This window comes from Rhinopithecus roxellana, unplaced genomic scaffold (genome assembly GCF_007565055.1).
Source record: "Rhinopithecus roxellana isolate Shanxi Qingling unplaced genomic scaffold, ASM756505v1 contig4527, whole genome shotgun sequence".
NCBI lineage: Eukaryota > Metazoa > Chordata > Mammalia > Primates > Cercopithecidae > Rhinopithecus > Rhinopithecus roxellana.
Window position 1 is genome coordinate 17,804 of NW_022143341.1, and position 18,391 is coordinate 36,194.

The 18,391-nt window shown below is 44.8% G+C and overlaps 1 protein-coding gene across 1 annotated transcript; it reads right to left on the minus strand.

Moving 5' to 3' along the window:
• Positions 1-4,967: 4,967 nt before the first annotated feature.
• Positions 4,968-12,843, minus strand: LOC115896031 (chloride intracellular channel protein 5-like; the record flags this gene model as incomplete). The annotated part of the gene is made up of 2 exons (XM_030926509.1): positions 4,968-5,096; positions 12,672-12,843. Coding segments are annotated over 2 exons (287 nt in total), but the record flags the coding sequence as incomplete, so codon positions are not given.
• Positions 12,844-18,391: the final 5,548 nt, after the last annotated feature.

Genomic DNA, 18,391 nt, shown 5'->3' on the forward strand with positions numbered 1-18,391 from the left:
TATGCACAGTTATTACCCCCATTTCACAGATGAGGAAACTGAGGCATTACAGAGTTGAAGTAACCTGCCCCATGTTACAAGGACAAGAGGCAAAGCTGGTGTCTGAACTCTAAAGCAGTCGGCTTTAGAGTCTGCAAGTTGAGCCACTCAGAGTCGCCTGCCTCTCTGCATGGGAAAAATGGCATGTTTAGAAACACAGTCCTTATCCTTCTCCCCAAAACAAGGGGTGGGGGTGAGAGATCTTAAGGCACAAGAAAACGAAGCAACTTCCCCAAGTAGCACCTGACTTAATGTGGGGTCTTACCACCCAGTCATGAGAAAATCCAGGCTACATTTAAGTGAAGTAAAGAGCAGGTTTGGAAAGAGTGAGAGGAGGGGGCATGGAGGTAGAATCTGGTTACTGCAGACCAAAGGGACCCAGATTTAGAAATTACAGAGGAGAGGCAAGTACAGTGATAGTCCTCAACACGGAGCACAGAATCATCACTCGGGGAACAAAAAAAATGCAAGGCTGCTGAGGTATGAGAGTCGGGCCAGGCTGCTGACGCTCCTTGATGACACTTTGGAGAGGAGGACCATGCACCAACAAAGTCTAAAAAGTAGAAAATAGACTGAATGGGTGGGAGATCTGGAAGAGCTCACTGAAGGGGAAGCAAGAGCTGAAGCAGCAGTTTCTGATGCCATTATTCATCCTGGTCCTATTTTTGTGCTAATAGCAATAATCAGAATAATCAAATTTAACAGTTACTAGGCCAGGCTCTGCACTAAGGGTTTTACACGCACTGAGTTATAAAATAGATGAACCTGCATTACAAACCTTGGTGATATTATTTTGCCTTAATTGGCAGATAAGGAATCTGAATATAAAGTCCATTTTACAGATGCAGAGCCAGAGGCTCAGAGAAAGTAAGTCTCTTGGGTAAAGTTGTGCAGTTAAAAGTGCTGGGATTCAATCCCAGGCCAGGAATTGCATGTTTCCATGTTTTACAGCCCCCTGTAGATTGTTAGGTTCATGGAGGGCAATGACTTTGTCTCATTGCCTTGGCAACTCCAGAACCTAGCACAGTACCTGGCACATAAGCAGTGCCCTTTAAATATTAGCTCGGACTTGTAGACACTTTGTATAACTTGCAGTTTTTTGAATGAATCAATGAATGACTGACTGTACAGACTAATGGATGATTCTCTCCATTACTCCAGTACTGCCGGGATGGCTCCCATGGATGTGGTAGCTGGGAACTTATGAGGCTTTGGGGAACAACAGGGAAATTTTACTTGGTGGTTCCTGTAGTCACCACAGGAGTGGAGAGATGACCCACCATGGAGAACCATGTAACGGTGTTGGTTTTTCTCTTGTTTTCATGTTGAGAGGGCAGAGAAGGATCATGACCTGGGTCAGTGTGTGTATAGGGGCTGGGGCATTAGTGACCAGGTGGAGGGGAGGGAGGGCTCTGCTCAAGATAAAGTAAATGAAAACACAAGAGAAACCCTTTAAAGAAAGAAAGTTGGAGAACTAGGTGCAGCGCTGAAGATCCAGAGGGGAAACAAAATGGCAAAGTAGTGTAGGGCGGCATATGGAAGGAGGCCTGGGCCTCAATGCTGATGCTTTTGGGGAGCGGCCACAGCCACAGAGCTCACACAGAACAGAAAGGGGAGGGACCCTCTCCCGGGTCAGGGGCTGTGGGGCTCTGGGACCGTAGCGTAGGAGCCGTGTTGCTCTCTACAGGAGGGCAAGCCCTACGGGAGCCTTGACCTCTGGCTTGCTAAGTCTAAGAATTTTGGACCCAGTGGACCACAACTGGGGGATATTGGGTGGGAGGAAGGACAAGTAAAGAGGAAGGGAGGGGCGTGGGCAAGTTATAGTTCTAGGGAAGGAATGTGTGGTGTCTTGTTAAACAGAAGGTGGAATAGCACATCTGGGGACAGGCTCTTTGGGAAAGCAGCAATGCTGGAGCTTTGAAATGTGCAAATGAGTTAGGGGAAGCAGGAGTCACAAGGGCAAGTCTCATTACAGAAGAAAACAGGGTGAAACAGAAGAAGGGGAAACAATGAAAATTGGAGAGTACTGAGTTTATAAGAAATGGATATGCGGCATTTGGTGGAAACTGGCTTTGGCCTTGGGAATAGGAGAACTGTAAATATGGATAATATGTAAATACCATTTATAATTTTAAAAACCTGGAAGGCTCAAATAAGATAATCTTTCTGAGGGCACTTTGACAAGTATGAAAGAAGATATTTGTGGCCAAGAGGAAAGGATGCTGGGTGTGGCGTCTGAAAATGAGGGTTCGAGAGCCAGCTCTGCCTTGGGGGCAGACAAGTCATGGGTCCTCTTGTTTGGTTCTGCGTTCTCAGCTGGGAAAGCAGCAATGACTGTTCTTTCTCACAATGGCTCTGAGGGGCCATATTCATTTCCTAGGACTGCTACGACAAAGTACCACAAGTTGGGTGGCTTAACACAACAGAGACTTTTCCCCTTACAGTTCCAAAATCAAGGTGTTAGCAGGTGTCTTTCCTTGCCTCTTCCAGCTTCTGGAAAGCTAAGAGTTCCTGGCTTGTGACAGCATCACCCCAGTCTCTGACTGTCTTCACATGACCTTCTCCCCTGCATGTCTCTATCCTCTCCTCTCCTCTTTTTTTTTTTCTTTTTCTTTTTTTTTTTTTTTTTTTTGAGGCAGAGTCTCGTTCTGTTGCCCAGGCTGGAGGACAGCAGTGTGATCTCAGCTCATCGCAACCTCTGCCTCCTGGGTTCAAGTCATTCTCCTGCCTCAGCCTCCCAAGAAGCTGGGACTACAGGCATGTGCCACCACGTCTGGCTAATTTTTGTATTTTTAGTGGAGACGGAGGTCTCAAAGTCCTGACCTCAGGTGATCCACCCGTCTTGGTCTCCTACAGTACTGGGATGACAGGCGAGAGCCACCACACCTGGCCCCTCTCCTATTCTTTTAAGAACAGCAGTCATTGGGTTTGGGGACTACACTAAATCCAAGATGATCTCATCGCCAAATCCTTAACTAATTATAGTTGCAAAGACCCTATTTCCAAGTGAGGTTACCTTCTGAGATCCCAGGTGGACATACATTAAAAAACATTTTTTTTAGAGACAGGACCCTGCTCTTTCACCCAGGTTGGAATGCAGTGGCATGATCATAGCTCACTGCAGCCTTGACCTCCTCGGTTCAAGCAATCCTCTTGTTTTGGTTTCCTGAGTAGCTGGGACTACAGTCATACATCACCTTGCCCAGCTAATTGAAAACAAGTTTGTTTTTTTTAAGACAGGGTCTTGCTGTGTTGCCCAGGCTGGACGTGAATTCTGGGGGAGTACTACTCAGCACACTACAGGGTCCAAGCAGCAATGAAGCAAGAGCACCAAGTAGATTGAAAGTGTTTTACACAGGCTTCTTCTTATTTCCAGAAGTTTCTGGAAAGTTTCTCTTTCTAGTTTCTCTACACACACCTCTAATGGGTGCCATTGCCCACAAGACAGAGAACCAAGCCCTCCACGCTGGCACTGCAGGCTTCAGTCACTTTTTCCAGTCTCTGTCCCTGACTTTTTCTCAACTTCCCCACATCTTCCACTCAATTATCTCAGCCGACTGCTTCTTTCTTAATCTTTATGACCCAGTTGAAACTCCCAGAAAAGGAGTCTCATGCATTTACCCCCATGGTAAATGCTTCCGGTTCTGAATACCTTCGGCAGAAATAATTTTGTTCTTTTACCTGCGGTTAATCGGCTCTCCAGACTCTCTTGGATCAAACTGACTTGAAGCCTTTCCTTCTGTACCTGCCAGGCACTGAAGACTGAGGAAGTGTTTGTTTCTTCTTTGGACCTCCAGAATCGAGTTTTGCACTTGTCACAATCCAGGTCCTCAGTAACTTCCTAAATTATTTACTTCCCACTACACCAACTCTGTTCCTGCCAACATTTCATCTCTTTGACCATGCATGGCTGCATATGCTGGTCACCTTGATCCAAAGAGATGCTATTCTCCTTGGAGCTTCTGGGGCATCTAGCATCTATTCCCTTGTTTTGGTCCATTGTGCATCAGTCACTCATTCATTCACAAAGATTCATGGAGCACTTACACTGCTTGGCTTTGTGCTGGACTCCAGTCATCCAGCCTGTGAGGATGTCTTGTCATCCCATTCTGAGGGCAAGGGAATGGCTGCCATTGCCCATAGGATAAAAATCTAAGCCCCCCAGGTTGGCACTGCAGTGGCCAGTCTGTTCCTCATGGGCCTAACAGCATTCTTCAAGTGTTATGCTTGCTTAATTGGACGGTTCCATGCAAGTGGCTTTAGGTAATTCTTAAAGGGCAATGACAAATGAAGGACTGCAAGTGCTGTGAACTTAATTGGAGGGAACTCAGCTCCCTTTCAGAAGGCCCTGCAAGAGAACCAAGTTCTGAATTCTGCAGCCAATGCCAGAAATGAAGGGCCCAATGTAGGATGGGACAGGCTTTGAGGAGTGGCTTTCCAGGGCCCACTGTCCTGCAGAAGGGGAGAACACAGCTCAGGCCTGCCTTCCGCATTTGCCACAGTAGTGACTGTGCTGCCTCTCTCTTGGCCTCTGGAAAAATCCCTGGAGAAATCTTGCAGGGACCAGAAGGAAGAGGGAATATGTTTTTCTAATGTGATCACAGGCAGGGTTGTGAACTTGGGACAATGGGCAGTTAGGACTGTCCTGTGCAGTGCACTATGCTGTGCAATAAGGCAGGCTCAGAGCACAAACTGTGTTCCTCTCTCCAGGTTGGCAGTAAAGCCCCTGGCCTTTCCTCTTGCACCAGCCAGGCAGCAGGATCCACCACCGCCTCCCCTGTGTCAAGGGGGACTAGATGGTGGTGGGGGGGAAGTGGGGGCAAATAATAAGCAGTATTGGTTCCAGATGCTTCTCTGGCCCAAGTATTTGACATACCCACGGGCAAACTGAAGATGCCTTGGGCAGCAAACAGACACTGCCGGGGTTCTTGGTGGAAGGGAGTCACTCACCGGCATTGTTCTGCTGCTTGGTGTTTTTGATGTAGGCAGAGAACTTGGAAAAGATGTCAATGCCCGCTGTGTTGGATTCCCGGTGTTTTGCAGCCAGTTTGGGGTACCTGAAATGGAGGATGCAGTGTTCTGTGAATCAGTAGACTTGGAGCTCCTTTAAGGGCGAGCCTATCCCTATCACAATGAGTAATACCTCCCTTTCCAGCTGCATCTACAAAATGTTTTGGGGGTCTTTATCCTCATCTTATAGGGAGGGTGGGCATTCTCAGCCTTAGGTCATCCATGGAAGAAACCAGAGGCCAGAGAGGTGCTGAGATCTGCCTAGGGTGACACAGTCTGCTAGGTAAAGAACCAGAATACCACTCAGGGGGCTTAGGATGTGTGCCCTTTTATTGGGACCACCAACAGTGATGTGCCAGTGAGAGGGCCCAACCAAAGTTCCTGCTGAGCTTGCCTCTCTATCAGGTAGGGTTCTCAACACTTCCCCTACCCACTAAAATAGCCATCTATTGCTAGTACTGTGATTATAATCCTAGCTACACAGAGCTGATTCTGGGAGCAAGGAGATGCCAGGTATGTTAGCACTAAACCACTTCTCCAAAGGAAGAATACCCTGACATGTCCTTCACATGCTTATTATTTGCGTGCAGTAATAAGATGCAGAAACTACCAAGCTCCAACAAAGGACATGTGTTTTCAATTGTTTTATTTTATTTTATTTTATTTGGAGATAGATTTGCAATGATCCAGCCCTTGCCGCCCCCCCTCACCGCCCCCCCCCCTCCCCCAGAGCCTTTCATTTTGAAGCCAGAATAATACAAGAGGCAGGCTGGAGTTAGGATGATTGGCCTTGAGACTGAAGGAGGTAAACTTGCTCATGTGGGAACCCAGGGCTTGGACTCATTAGCCCCATCAAAGTGAGAAAATCAACTCAAGTAAATATTATTTCACAAGCATTTTATGGGTATGGCCATGTAGGGGTGGGAAGAGATGGGGGACAGTTGCCAGGTTATCATTATTTTCAATTAATATGCACCTTTGTGATCTCTGGGTGAATAGTTTTTGACTGCGGGCTGTTGGATTGTTTTATGTTTAAAAAGCAAAATCCTTTTTGTCTGTTTTGATGTTTTTGATAGTGTGAACCAAACAAGATTTAAAAAAATATTTGTTGTTCTTGAATGCTTTTCTGTTCCTCAACTGGCCCATGAGCTAGGACTCCTTTTGGGGCCATGTTATGTGGCTGTGTAATTTCAGAGATACTGCCATTGGAAGAGTCCAACTCTCTGCTGTGAGGCAGATAAGGAAGGCATTATTGTCCTCCTTTTACACAGAAGGGAACTGGATACCTGAGAAGATAAATGTTGATGGCTAATAAACGGTGGAGGGACGATGAGAACCTGGTTTCCTGGCCCTGCAGCAGTGTCCTTCCCCCTCCACTGCTTCTCTGGAAACAGTGAAAGGTAATTTGCATTGAGCACCTACTGTGCGGCATGCACTGTTCTAATCCCTTTACACAAATTCACCATATGCTCCTCAGAACAACTCTATTGGTACTGTTATTAGCCTAACTTCCCACACAAGGAAACGGTGGCATAGAGAGGTTAAGCAATTTGCCTGAGGTCACATGGCTGCCTGGCAGAGCCAGGATCCCAACCCAGGCAGTTTCACTGTGGAAGACTAGGTTTTAAATTCCACGTTGTGTGGCTTCCCATAACGTGGAATTCCACGTTGTGTGGCTTCCCATAACGTTGATTCTCAAAGCCCCAGAGCCCTAAAGGCTGAGCTACGCATCCTGGAGGAGCTGTCTCCATCTACCAGAAGGGGGCGCTCTGCACCGATGCTCCACATATGTCTTCCTGGGTATACTGAGAATCATCACATTCATCTGCTGTGGCTGGGGGCACACAGCAGGGCTTCCTGCAGGATACTAGATAATCTGCCAAGACGTGGGAATTTAGTGGCATCTCATCCTATTTCGGCCATCTCACATAGAATTCAGCATGCTATTAGAATCGATAAACTTAAATTACCATTAACAAATGCCAAGTGTTCTTCGTTTCTCCTTGATAATGTAGACAGAAAGGCCTAGAAAATGCACCTCAGTGGGTAGCTTGGTTTGGGTTTCTTGCTTTGTTTTGCTGTATCTCATCAATTGGTCAAGCTTTCAGTCATCTGATCATTTCTTCACAATCAGCGTGGGTCAAATAGGGATATGTAGTACCAAATCCAAGATGATGACAGAGGATTGTGTATTCAGGGGGCTATGGTGGTGTCATCCTGTTTCCCAAGCACTAGAACTCGTTGGGACTTTTCTGTATAGTGCAGTGTTCCATTTGAGCTTTGTTCTTGTGGGAAACGCGTCTCTAAGATGTCAATCTCACAAATTTCAGTAACTACACTGAGGGAGGATACTGTATAGGATAAGTGCATTCATTTTACCTCCATATTTATGGCATGTTTTAAATACACAAAGAAGTGGACTACAAAGAAGATTTTGTTTCTCTAAAAGGCTAGGGAAGAGTGTTTCATTCACAGAAACAGCTTTGAAATAACATTTGATGTGATCTGATGATAATCAAAGAGATGATAAAGTTTTCTAACTCAGGAGTCAGCAAACTGTGACCCATGATCCCTATTTGTCTGTGGTTCTCAAGCTAACAATGGTTTTTACATTTTTAAATGCTTGAAACAAATCAAAAGGAGGATACTGTTTTGTGATATGTGACAATAATATGAAATTCAAATTTCAGTGTTCATAAGTAAAATATTATAGAAACAGCCATGCCCATTCACTTCCATACTAGTTTATGGCTTCTTGCCCCGTGTCACTGTGGAATTATGACAGACACTGAAGAGCACACAAAGCCAAAAACACAGGACTATCTGACCTTTCACAGATAAAGCTACTGACTCCTGATCTAAATGACGAAAATTTCTCTCCAACCTGTTTTTAAGATATCTTATTTCAGATGCATGCACTTAACTTTCATTCTGGGAAGTAAAACAGTTGGCTTCTCACCAAAAAAAAAAAAAAAAAAAAAAAAAAATTCAAAAGTAGAAAATAGTAGCAAAAAGGAAGAGAAAACCATTGCAGATGGTAAGTGCCCTAACTGGTTTAGAGTTTCAGCTGATTTCTCACTGACTAGTCGCAGCCAACCAAGACACTAAACAAAAGGATACCCGCCATGCAATTAAACCAATGTGCATGAAACACCTACTGAGGACCAGGCCCTGAGACTGGTGTTGGGGATAGATACACTGGAGAAAAAGAAAGATGATCCTGATGGAATGGCCTTGCTGATGGCAGCTTGAGTGTTTTCCCTCCTTTTTCTAAGGAGCTGAAAAGTGGAAGGACTTCCTCTTTCTCTCCCTTCTCCCTTGTTCCCACTTCCTTAGTTCACCAAACCCTCAGGCGAGAAAGAGGTTAATGCGTCTGACTCTTCTAAGCCTTGACTGTGTGCTTTACTCATGTCTGCTGTGTAAGCAAAATATCCCTGGAGGTGAAAGAGGCCTGGCTTATTCATTAAAAGATATCCCTTAGGATCTGGGGTTTTAAGACCTAAGGTCACCAATTGTCTGTACAATTGCACCTGGGAGACAGACCCAAAACAGGCACTGACCGCTCTTTCTCTTTGAGCTACCGTTTAATGAGCTCTTACTTCATATCAGGCACTATGCTCAGTAGTAGTATTTTCTACAGTAGCCCTATAAGATCAATAGTATGGTTCTTGTTTTATAGATATGAGAATTAAAGATTCTAGAGATTTCAGGTCATTTGCCCGATGAATGAATAATGCATAGTCATTAAATAGCCATGTAATTCTATTTCCCAGCTGCTCTCTCACCTAAGCACCTAAGTTAGCATTGTGTGTGGATTCCGGCCAATGTGATAGGAGGGAAAGTAATGTCACCATGACATTTTTTTTTTCAGCCCTGGCCCTGCAAAACCCTTTGGGAGATCTTTCTTCTCTCTCTCCCTGCTGAAGGAGCCTTGGAGGGCATGTATTCCAAAAACTACAGGATGGAACAGGGCCACACTACCCTCTGAGAATTTGCTCAAGTGAGAAATAAACCTGTGTTCTGTTAAGCCATTGGAATTTTATGGTTGATTTGTTAGTGCAGCCTAGCACAACCCTAGTGGTATGGATTTGAACCTGAGTCACTCTGACTCTAAACCTCCTGTCCCCAGCTACCATGCCATCCTGTGGGAGGTCTGGAGGCTGTTTCTCTACCTCCCAGAAGGTCAGAACATTCTTGTTTTTCACGGTGATGAGTTATCGCTATACGTTTTTTAAAATAATGAATTCAAGTTGTCTTCCAATTCTGTCAGTGTTCTGAACCCTGTTGATACTTAAATCATTCTTGCTAGATGACTGACTAAATGACATACTGTGTAACTAGACTATATCAGTTTACCCTCCTGAATTTTTGTTACAGCATCTATGTAGTAAGATTATTTGAGACAGTAACCAGCTCTGCAAGAGTACTTTGAGAAACTCATGGAATCGTGGAACATGCAACAAAAGGCATTCTGGAGACTATGTAGTTTCACCCCCTCGTTTTAGAGATGAGAAGGCAAGGAGGGTCTGAGAGGGCCCAAGGTCATACGACAAACACTGGTAGACAGGTTGCCAGAGGCAGGGCTCCTGACTCTGAGTGCTGAATCCTAGAACTTCGGCCGGTCCATGGAGATGAAAGGCAAGGGCCAGAATGTCTCAACAGTAATCCCAGCATTAATCACAACACTTCCTTGTCGAGTGTTCACTGGGTCAGTCTAAGGAGAGGGATGGATGTTAGTCTCATTTAGAAACAACTTGAGACTTCCTGGATTCCTCATTTTGACACCAAATGCTCCCTGGGATCAAATGTGATTTGAAAAAAATGGTTGGAGTGTTTGTATGTGGTTTTCCTCCTTTAAAAAATAAAGCTAAGGGGAAAAAGCCTCCCATAATGTGTTGGCTTTTGGCAGCTTTTACAAATAGTGGTATGATGAGAAACACATGGCCGACCAGCGCTTGGTGAATAGTTATGAGGGTTTTGCTGCCCCCTAGAGAACCAGAAGGCCAGGCTGCCCTGCTCCAGAGGCCTTACAACCTTCCAGCCACTCCACCTCCCAGCCTGGGTCGCTTGGGAAGCTGGTGAGGCTGGTGGTTTGTTGTGGACAGACCAGCAGGTCTCGATGGGGCTGAGGCACTGGCTTGGTAACATTTACTGGGAGGTGATTATGGCACCTGCCTCAGTCTGATGAGTGCAGAGGCATCTAAGGTATACTCCTGGGGCGCTCTGGAATACTTGATGGCCTCACCCTTAGCACTCCCACCTTGGTAGCCTTCTGGAGATATGCATTTTAACAGCTTCGAGGGTTTGGCTACCTGAGTGTACTGGATTATTAGGTCACTAACATGGCAGGAATGCACTTCATAAAACCTCCTATACACAACTGCAGTGCAGAGAAGGATCTGGACCAGTGGGAACAGAGCTCAGGACAGGGAAGGTAGGTGGAGAGGAGAGACTGGAGGGAGGGTCTGCATCCAGCCCTGCCAGGTTCTATTTGGATCACGGAAACTTAGAATCTGATGAAATGATGATGAAGTCAGATGATGACTCCCCTCTGGAATAATGTTCAAGGACACATGGGGCATACGACTCCAGTGATCTCTGCCCACTTTGTGGTCCCACTGTGGTTGCAGATTGGAGACCCCTGAGTTAGAGAAGCAGCCCAGGAAAGGCACAGTTGTACTGGGGGAGGTGTGGTGGTGAAGGAGGGAACCTGGCTAAAGGGCATGTGAAGAATCAGAGAGCAAGAAGGGCTCTGGGAGGCATCCTGTCACAGAGAAGGGAACTGAGGCCGAGAGCAGAGAAGAGACTGGTTCAAGAGGTGAAGGGACTGGCTCAAGAGGTCACAGCACATCACTGGCAGACTAGGGTTGTACCCGAGCCCCTCACCCCTCCATCCACTGCTTGGCAAAAGACCAAATGGGGCCCTCTGCTCCTCATTGCTTCCACTTTCCACTTCCTAATGATCATGATGGAAGCCCCCACTCCTGAGTGCCAGTGTTACTTCTAAAAGGGAAAATGTTAACTGCGTCATGAACTTGCCTCTATGAGTCTCCCAGGCAAAGTCTAAATTCTGGTTATTGAAAAGAGCATATTTTTTCATGTGGGATTTCAAACCAGTGCTAGCCATGAGGTTGAGGTCCCGGGGACGGGGATGGAGTCTGGGCTCCCCCAGGGCACTTCCAGTGAAGTGGCTGGCTGGTGTCCTGTTCAGAGATGTGTGTGTCTACGTGGGGCTGCCCTATTGATTAATTAATACACTTATTTAAAGTGTATACTCAGCTGCTTCCAATGGGCTTGAGGTGGCTTTCCACTCTCAGTGTGCAAATAAACTGTCTGAATATGGATGACAAAGAATATTTTTAAGGAAGAATGTATGACTGTTTAAGGCTTAATTGGAGCATGACTGGGAGTTTTAATTTTTAACAGCAATTCACTAGATGTGCGACCTTGGGTAAGTGACTTACTCTCACCCTGTCCTGACTGTGAAATGATAGTACCTAAGACGCTAGAAGGATGAAATGAATCATATTAGCTAAGTGCTGTGAATAGTGCCTGACACAAAACAAAGGCTATAAAAGTATTGATGAATAAATAAAACTTTAAATAAATGAAGAATAGTGGTTTTTAGTAGTCAAATCCCATTTACTTTACTTACTCAGTATGTCCTGAACCCTTCCTACTCCTCTCCTTCGATTTTCCTGCCCTGTCTTGGCTCAGCCCTTCATTCTGTCCTGCCTGGAGAGTCCCCGGAATTAATTTCTTTATCTCCAGCTTCATGGTCCTCTAGGATGCCGACTTCCCTCAACCTCTAAAGTAGGTCTTATAACGGACTCCCCACCTCCTGTGCTTAATCCCTCTCAGGATACCCTGCAGGATAATACCCTACAGGATAAAGTTCATGCCTCACTCTATATGTAATATTATTTTTCCAGTTTTTTCAAAATTGTGATTGTTTTAATCCTTGATAACAGTATTCTGTAATGAACAAGTCTAGCTTGAGTAAATTTTAGAAGCCATCTGTCTCCTTTTTACTGCTCTTTTCCATCAGTAGCAACGTGTCACCCAACAAGAACTTCTAGCTCTCTGGTCTACTCTCCCCAAACCTGTTTGCAGAAGAGGAGCTGCTTTTAGTTAGTTTTTTCATCTGTTTAACTGTGGAGTCAGATGAGATTTGGTCAGATTTAAGACCCTGGATGTTGTTTTAAGTCACTGGGTTACCCTTTCCTGACTTATTTTCATTCTGTCAGCCTTTCAGCTCTGGTGCTGAAATGAAGGAAACTTTGCCCTCACTTCGAGGTCTTCCAAGCAAAGTGAGCTGGAGAGAAGGGGACATACTGGGATGAGGTAGGCGTGGTATCCTAGGGTTCCTAAATCACTCTGTGTAGTTGGGAGTGACTGACTCTTGTTCATAGGCCATATCTACTCTTGAGTGGATTTCATGGAGTGGTTTTGAGGTTGGCAGCCCTTTGGGGGTCCTAGGCTCTCTCTTTGAAGAGAGAGTCCTGTTCTCTGGACTGGTGAGGTTCTTTGGAAACGCATCTGCTCAAAGTTAACACCAGGCCTTTATAGATCCAGCATGAACCCTTCCCATTCAACAGCTCCAGAAAGAAACAGATCCTTACTTTTCAGGGGTCAAGGTCTCCTCCAGGAACTCCTCAATCTTATTGACATCTGTCTTCACTTCCCCGTTGAAGGTCAGGAAGGGCGGGTGCGTGCCAGGGGCTAGGTTGTGCAGGTCGGCTGGCTTTCTGTGGAGAGAGCAAGATTCAGGTGTTGGCTTACAGCAGGGTGCTCCTGTTCTGGGAAACCTAAGATTGATTGTAACTTAGATGCCCTTACTATCTAACATGCCTGTCAGGGGAAATAGATTTATGGTGTGCAGTGTAGGCAGGGGAGGTTGGAGAAAGTTCTGAAAGAATGTGTGTATCCACACACAAGAAGTGTGTCCAGTGCAGTCAGCAAGAGAGCAACAAGTCAAGATGAAGGAATTGAGTGCTATTGAAAAAGTGGAGAGAATCCAGGTGACTAAGTCAGATCCAAGCTTTAATTACCCAGGGGGAGAGGTGGAGTTTTGCTTTAAAAACTCTTTTACTAATCTGCCTAACAAAAATGTGCTATACATGATTCCATACTTCAAAAATTAATGAATTAGATCATACTTTCTCCTAACAAATATCTCCAGATACAAAAAAATTGGGAGTTTGGGCCATTTGTTCAAGTTAGATGCTTCTATTGTGTGTAACTATATTTTAATATCTAATAACTAATGGTCTAACATTGGTCAGCCTTTTGTCACACTCAACAAATACTTTTTTTGACCTATAAACAGCCCCAGATATGGCCTTTGGGTAGCCAGGAAAATAAACAAACTATTAGATTGAAAACAAAGCTATTAAATGAAGATGTTTTCAAACGTCTTCTTATTGCTAAGATTATTCCTCCACAAACACCAGGTAGGCTATTACCAAGGATTCTGAACCAAGAACCTCCTACTGGGGAGTATTGGTGAGTAAGAAAATACCTGAGAGAAAGCCTTACGATTCAAGCTCCATGAGGGAAAAGACCCAGAACCATGCCTGGCATATAGAAGGCCCTCAGTAGATACATATTTTTAATGGCTACATGAACAAAGCATGCATTTTTGAGACAGCTACAGTGGCTCATGCCTGTGATCCCACCACTTTGGGAGGCTGAGGTGGGAGGATCGCTTGAGCCCAGGAGTTTGAGACCAGCCTGGGCAACATAACGAGACCCCATCTTTACAAAAAAAAAAAAAAATTAGCTGGGCATGGATGTGCTTGCAGTTTCGGCTACTTGAGAGACTGAAGCAGGAAGATTGCTTGACCCCAGGAGTTCGAGGCAGTTGTGAGCCATTGATGTCACCACTGTAGTCCAGCCTGGGGGACAGCGTGAGACTCAGTCTCAAAACAACAACAACAAAATCTCACACATTTTAAATTTAAAAATGAGTGATTGTAGTTGCAAAATTAGAGCTCAAATGTTGGTCTGACATTGGTAAAAACTTCAATCCAGTTATGAAGGCTTTCTCGGCTTTCAGTTGAATGTGGGGAGGACCAGCAGGCAACTCCACTGCTACAGTACTCGTGCTCCACCTTAATCTACCTTAATTCAAGCATCTACTGTTCTCAAAATATGACTTATGATGGTTCTAGGTTTACTAGAAAGAAGTTATTTTCTTTAAATATTTAAAAATTCTGTTCAACATACATAAATCAAAAATCTCCTAGGAGTCAGAAATTGTGCCTATTTTTTAAAAATTATGGGGTTACTTAAATGCTATCTTAAGTTAAAAATTTATTTTCTAAGTAAATGCAACTTCTGCTTTGTGATTGGATTCAAACAGAACACTTGGTTTGTGAAAGTTATTTCTTTTTATAGCAAACTTTGCTGGGCCTGGTAGGATCTTTTAGGCAACATATACATATAATGTAATAGGCAGCAAATTTGGTCCCTAAGAAGACAGACAGCTCTTTGGTGTGCCTGTTGGTTTCTGGGTCAGACACTTAAAGAAATCCAAGATAACCAAAGCAACAGCGCATTTCTCCCCGCTGGGAAAGAGGAGACCCAAAAGTCCTAAATTATCCTGAAAGAAAGTCCTAGATGATGGAGAAGTGGGTGAAATTCTGGAACGCAGCCCCAATCGAATGAATGAACAATTAATTAACTGAGCAATTAATTGAATTTTCTGCACTTAGCCCACAGCAGTGCTAACTGGTGTTTCTGGCGTGCACTGGGGAGCACACTGACTACCTGCAGGAAGGCCAAGTGCAGTGGAAAGGAAAGTGGCCTTGTGTTTGACACGGCTAGGTCCTGTTAATATCCAGGAGTGTGCTTCTGTGTCTGTGCCAGCTGGTCAGAATGCAAGAGCAAGAATGGAGCAAAGTGAGGGGGAAGAAGGGTTGGCAGATTGGGGAAAATGGGAAAGGGGAGGCTTATACTAAAATAATGTAGGGAAGAGGAGAGAAAATGATGGCGACTTCCAAGACAGAGCTGGAACATCGGATTCACCCCACATGCTCTCTCTGAGAATGCCACATTTCCTGTGGGAGTCGGGAGTGGAAAACATTAAACGCAGAAACTGTAAAAAAAGTAAACAGTGGGGGTAGAGGAGTCTGTAATGAAACAAATTCCTGGCGTAATCAGTTTGGGAGGGGAAGAGAAGAATTTCAATTACTGTGCTACTCCCATGTCCCTCCCCAAACACAATCTCCAGCTGCATTCTGAGGCACTTGGAACTCAGACAATTGAGACGGAAAGTATTTTTAAAATCTAATTTACTTAGTCCCTTTGTTTACTTTGTGCATGCCCCTTATTTTAGACAATGAAAGGACATTCTTTATTTGCTCCTGGTTTTTAGAGCTGACACAAGGCAGCAACATGTGTGCTCTCAATCACCTCTCTGTGGCTTAAAGATACAGAAATGTGTTGTGGTGGTGGCAGTGGGTTTTTCCTGGGACTCTAGAGAATCATGGCCACTGGAGTCAGACGCCCTTGGAAAGTACTGCCTGTGGCCATGGATGCGTAGCTAGAGTTGCAGCCCTCTGTCTTTGTTGACTCTGCTTCAGCATTTATAGTTGAGACTATATCATTAGCATTGGATGATATATTGCTAGGTATGATTTATGAACTATGTAATGAGTATTGGTCTTCTTTTCCTTACTGGATTGCCAGCTCCAGGAACCCAGTGATAATTCTAAGAATAGTCAACACACATGGAGTTCTTGCTATGAGTCAGGTACAGGACTGATAGCAGATGTTTTACATGGCCTGCCTCGATAAATCCTCACCATAATCCTATTGATTAAAAACACACTGTCTCCATTGTACAGGTGAGGAAACCAAGGCTCTGAAAAGTTCAAGATTATTCAGTCACTAAAGGGTGGTACTGGGAAAATAAATCAGTTTTCTTAGAAATTACTGTGTGTGTTGGTGGGTGGGGGGGACAGTAAGAAAGTTTTCTTATCTGTAAAAATGGAGTGGTGCTACTTGCCTGGCCTACGTCAAAGGGGTGTTGGCTGGACCAGGTGTTCATGTGAAGGAGGAACCAAACCATCTGAAGCACACAGGCAGAGGTAATTCCCTCTCCCACTCTCTTCTCCAGCAGACATACAAGTCCTCTCTCACACATGGCAATCCAAACACTTCCAGTTCTCCACTGAAGGAAGCTGCTCTTTCAGAAGTCTGCTACTCTCTTTAGTTATCGCAGACACTAATTGCATAGTGGATGCAAGTTCATTTATTTGACAGATAGTAGTTGAGGACCTGTGAAAAGCTAGTTGCTATGGAGGATACAAAGAAACTTAAAACCCGATCCCAGTCTGTCCTTGAGGGACTTAAGGTCTCATTTGAAAGATGAAACAAACTTCGTAACTGATGGATTATGGAGAGCATAGTTTTTGAACCAAGCAGATGGAGTTTTTAGCCCCTCTAATTTCTAGTTGACATCTTGGACACATCATTTAAATATATCTGTCTCAGTTATTTCTCAAATAACACAGAGTAGTAAGACCTCCTTCACAGGATTATATATTATTATTATTATTATTATTTAATGAGAAAGCTCTCACCAGTTGTAAAGCATTAGGGGTACAAACCTCATAACTTGATGAAACACTGAATAACGACACAAGGCAACATAGACAACAGGTGCTGGTGATTCTGGAGGGAGGTTGGGTTGATAGGTGTGACTGTGAGTGTGGGGGGATGGGTATGAGACAGCCTCACAGAGGGGGTGGGGCTAAAGCTGAGCCTGGGGCCAGGGACAAGAAGGAAGAGAGGGCCTGTTTTAGACAGAGGATGCAGCTCAGCCAAGGGATGGAGGCTCGAATGAAGAAGAACAGCAGAAGGCAGACCAGCCTGACAGAGTAGACAGGTCACAGTGAGAAGTGTTGGGAAAGAGTGTTGGGAAGAATGAAGGAAAAGACAGATCGGGGCTTTGGATGCATCAAGTCCATGGACAGTGGGAAACATCAAAGGTTTCCTGTGCATGAAAGTGGCCTGATGAAAGCATTATTTAGGAAGAATAACCTTAGAATCACATAAAGGATGGGTCAGACAGAGAGGAAAAGAGAGAGAGAATGTGTGAACCTGGAAGACCAGTTTGAAGAACAATGAGACTATCAGGGTGGCAGTGGTGAGACTTGAACCAGTTGTAGGCTTTGAGAATGAAAAAGAGAGTTTGGAGGAAGAGAGAGTGCAGTAGGAGAATGCTCTAGACTCGGCTACTGATCAACAATGAAGGCAGCAATAGAAAGGAGCAGGAAGTGTTTAGTGCCTAGAAAATAGAAGAAAAAGGCCAGGCACAGTGGCCCATGCCTGTAATCCCAGCACTTTGGGAGGCAGAGGTGGGTGGATCACAAGGTCAAGAGTTCAAGACCAGCCTAGCCAAGATGGTGAAACCCTGTCTCTACTAAAAATACAAAAATTAGCCTGGCGTGGTGGCACGCGCCTGTAATCCCAGCTACTCGGGAGGCTGAGGCAGAGAATTGCTTAAACCCAGGAGGCAGAATTTGCAGTGAGCTGAGATCGCACCACTGCACTCCAGCTCAGGTGATAGTGTGGAGACTCCATCTCAAAAAAAAAAAAAAAAAAAAAAAAAAGGAAAGAAAGAAAAAAGAAAGTGCACATCCCCAACCCCAGGTAAAATGCAAATGCGAACTATGTAACTGACAACTTCTCTGCTTCTGGCTACCTGGCCCATGGAATTGATCAGAAACAAATAGTAGCCTACAGACATTAGAATGGAGTCACATTGCCAAAGAAACCACAAGACTGGTTCCAAACAGTTGCTGATTACACAATACCAAGGCAACCTCAGGCTAACTCACACAGATGGGAAGTCAGCAGCCTCCAGAAAGCAAATCCTCCACAATGCACATCTCAGATTGTCCATGGAGGACGTTCCCCCAGAGAGGAGAGCTAGGGACTGTCAGACTGGCTGAACTGCTTAAAAATGCAATTCCCATTCTCCCGTTCCCTACAGGGGTCTTTGTTCAGCTTACTCTGTTTGTTCATAACACTCGTATTTAGGGAATGTCGGGCATGATTAAACTTTGTTTAGCTTTGGGTTTCTGGGCCTTGAGAAACAATTCAGTGCAGGCAAGGGTTGTACGCACCTATATTCTCCTGAAAGCCCATAAAGAAGGAATGATGACACCTTCACTGCATCTATGGGGACAAAAGCTGCTCGTGTGTGTGTGTGTGTGTGTGTGTGTGTGTGTGTGTGTGAGAGAGAGAGAGAGAGAGAGAACAACCTTGTCAAAAGGGCATGTTTGTTGCTGTACCCTCATTATATGAAAGTCATCATGGCATCAAAATGCTG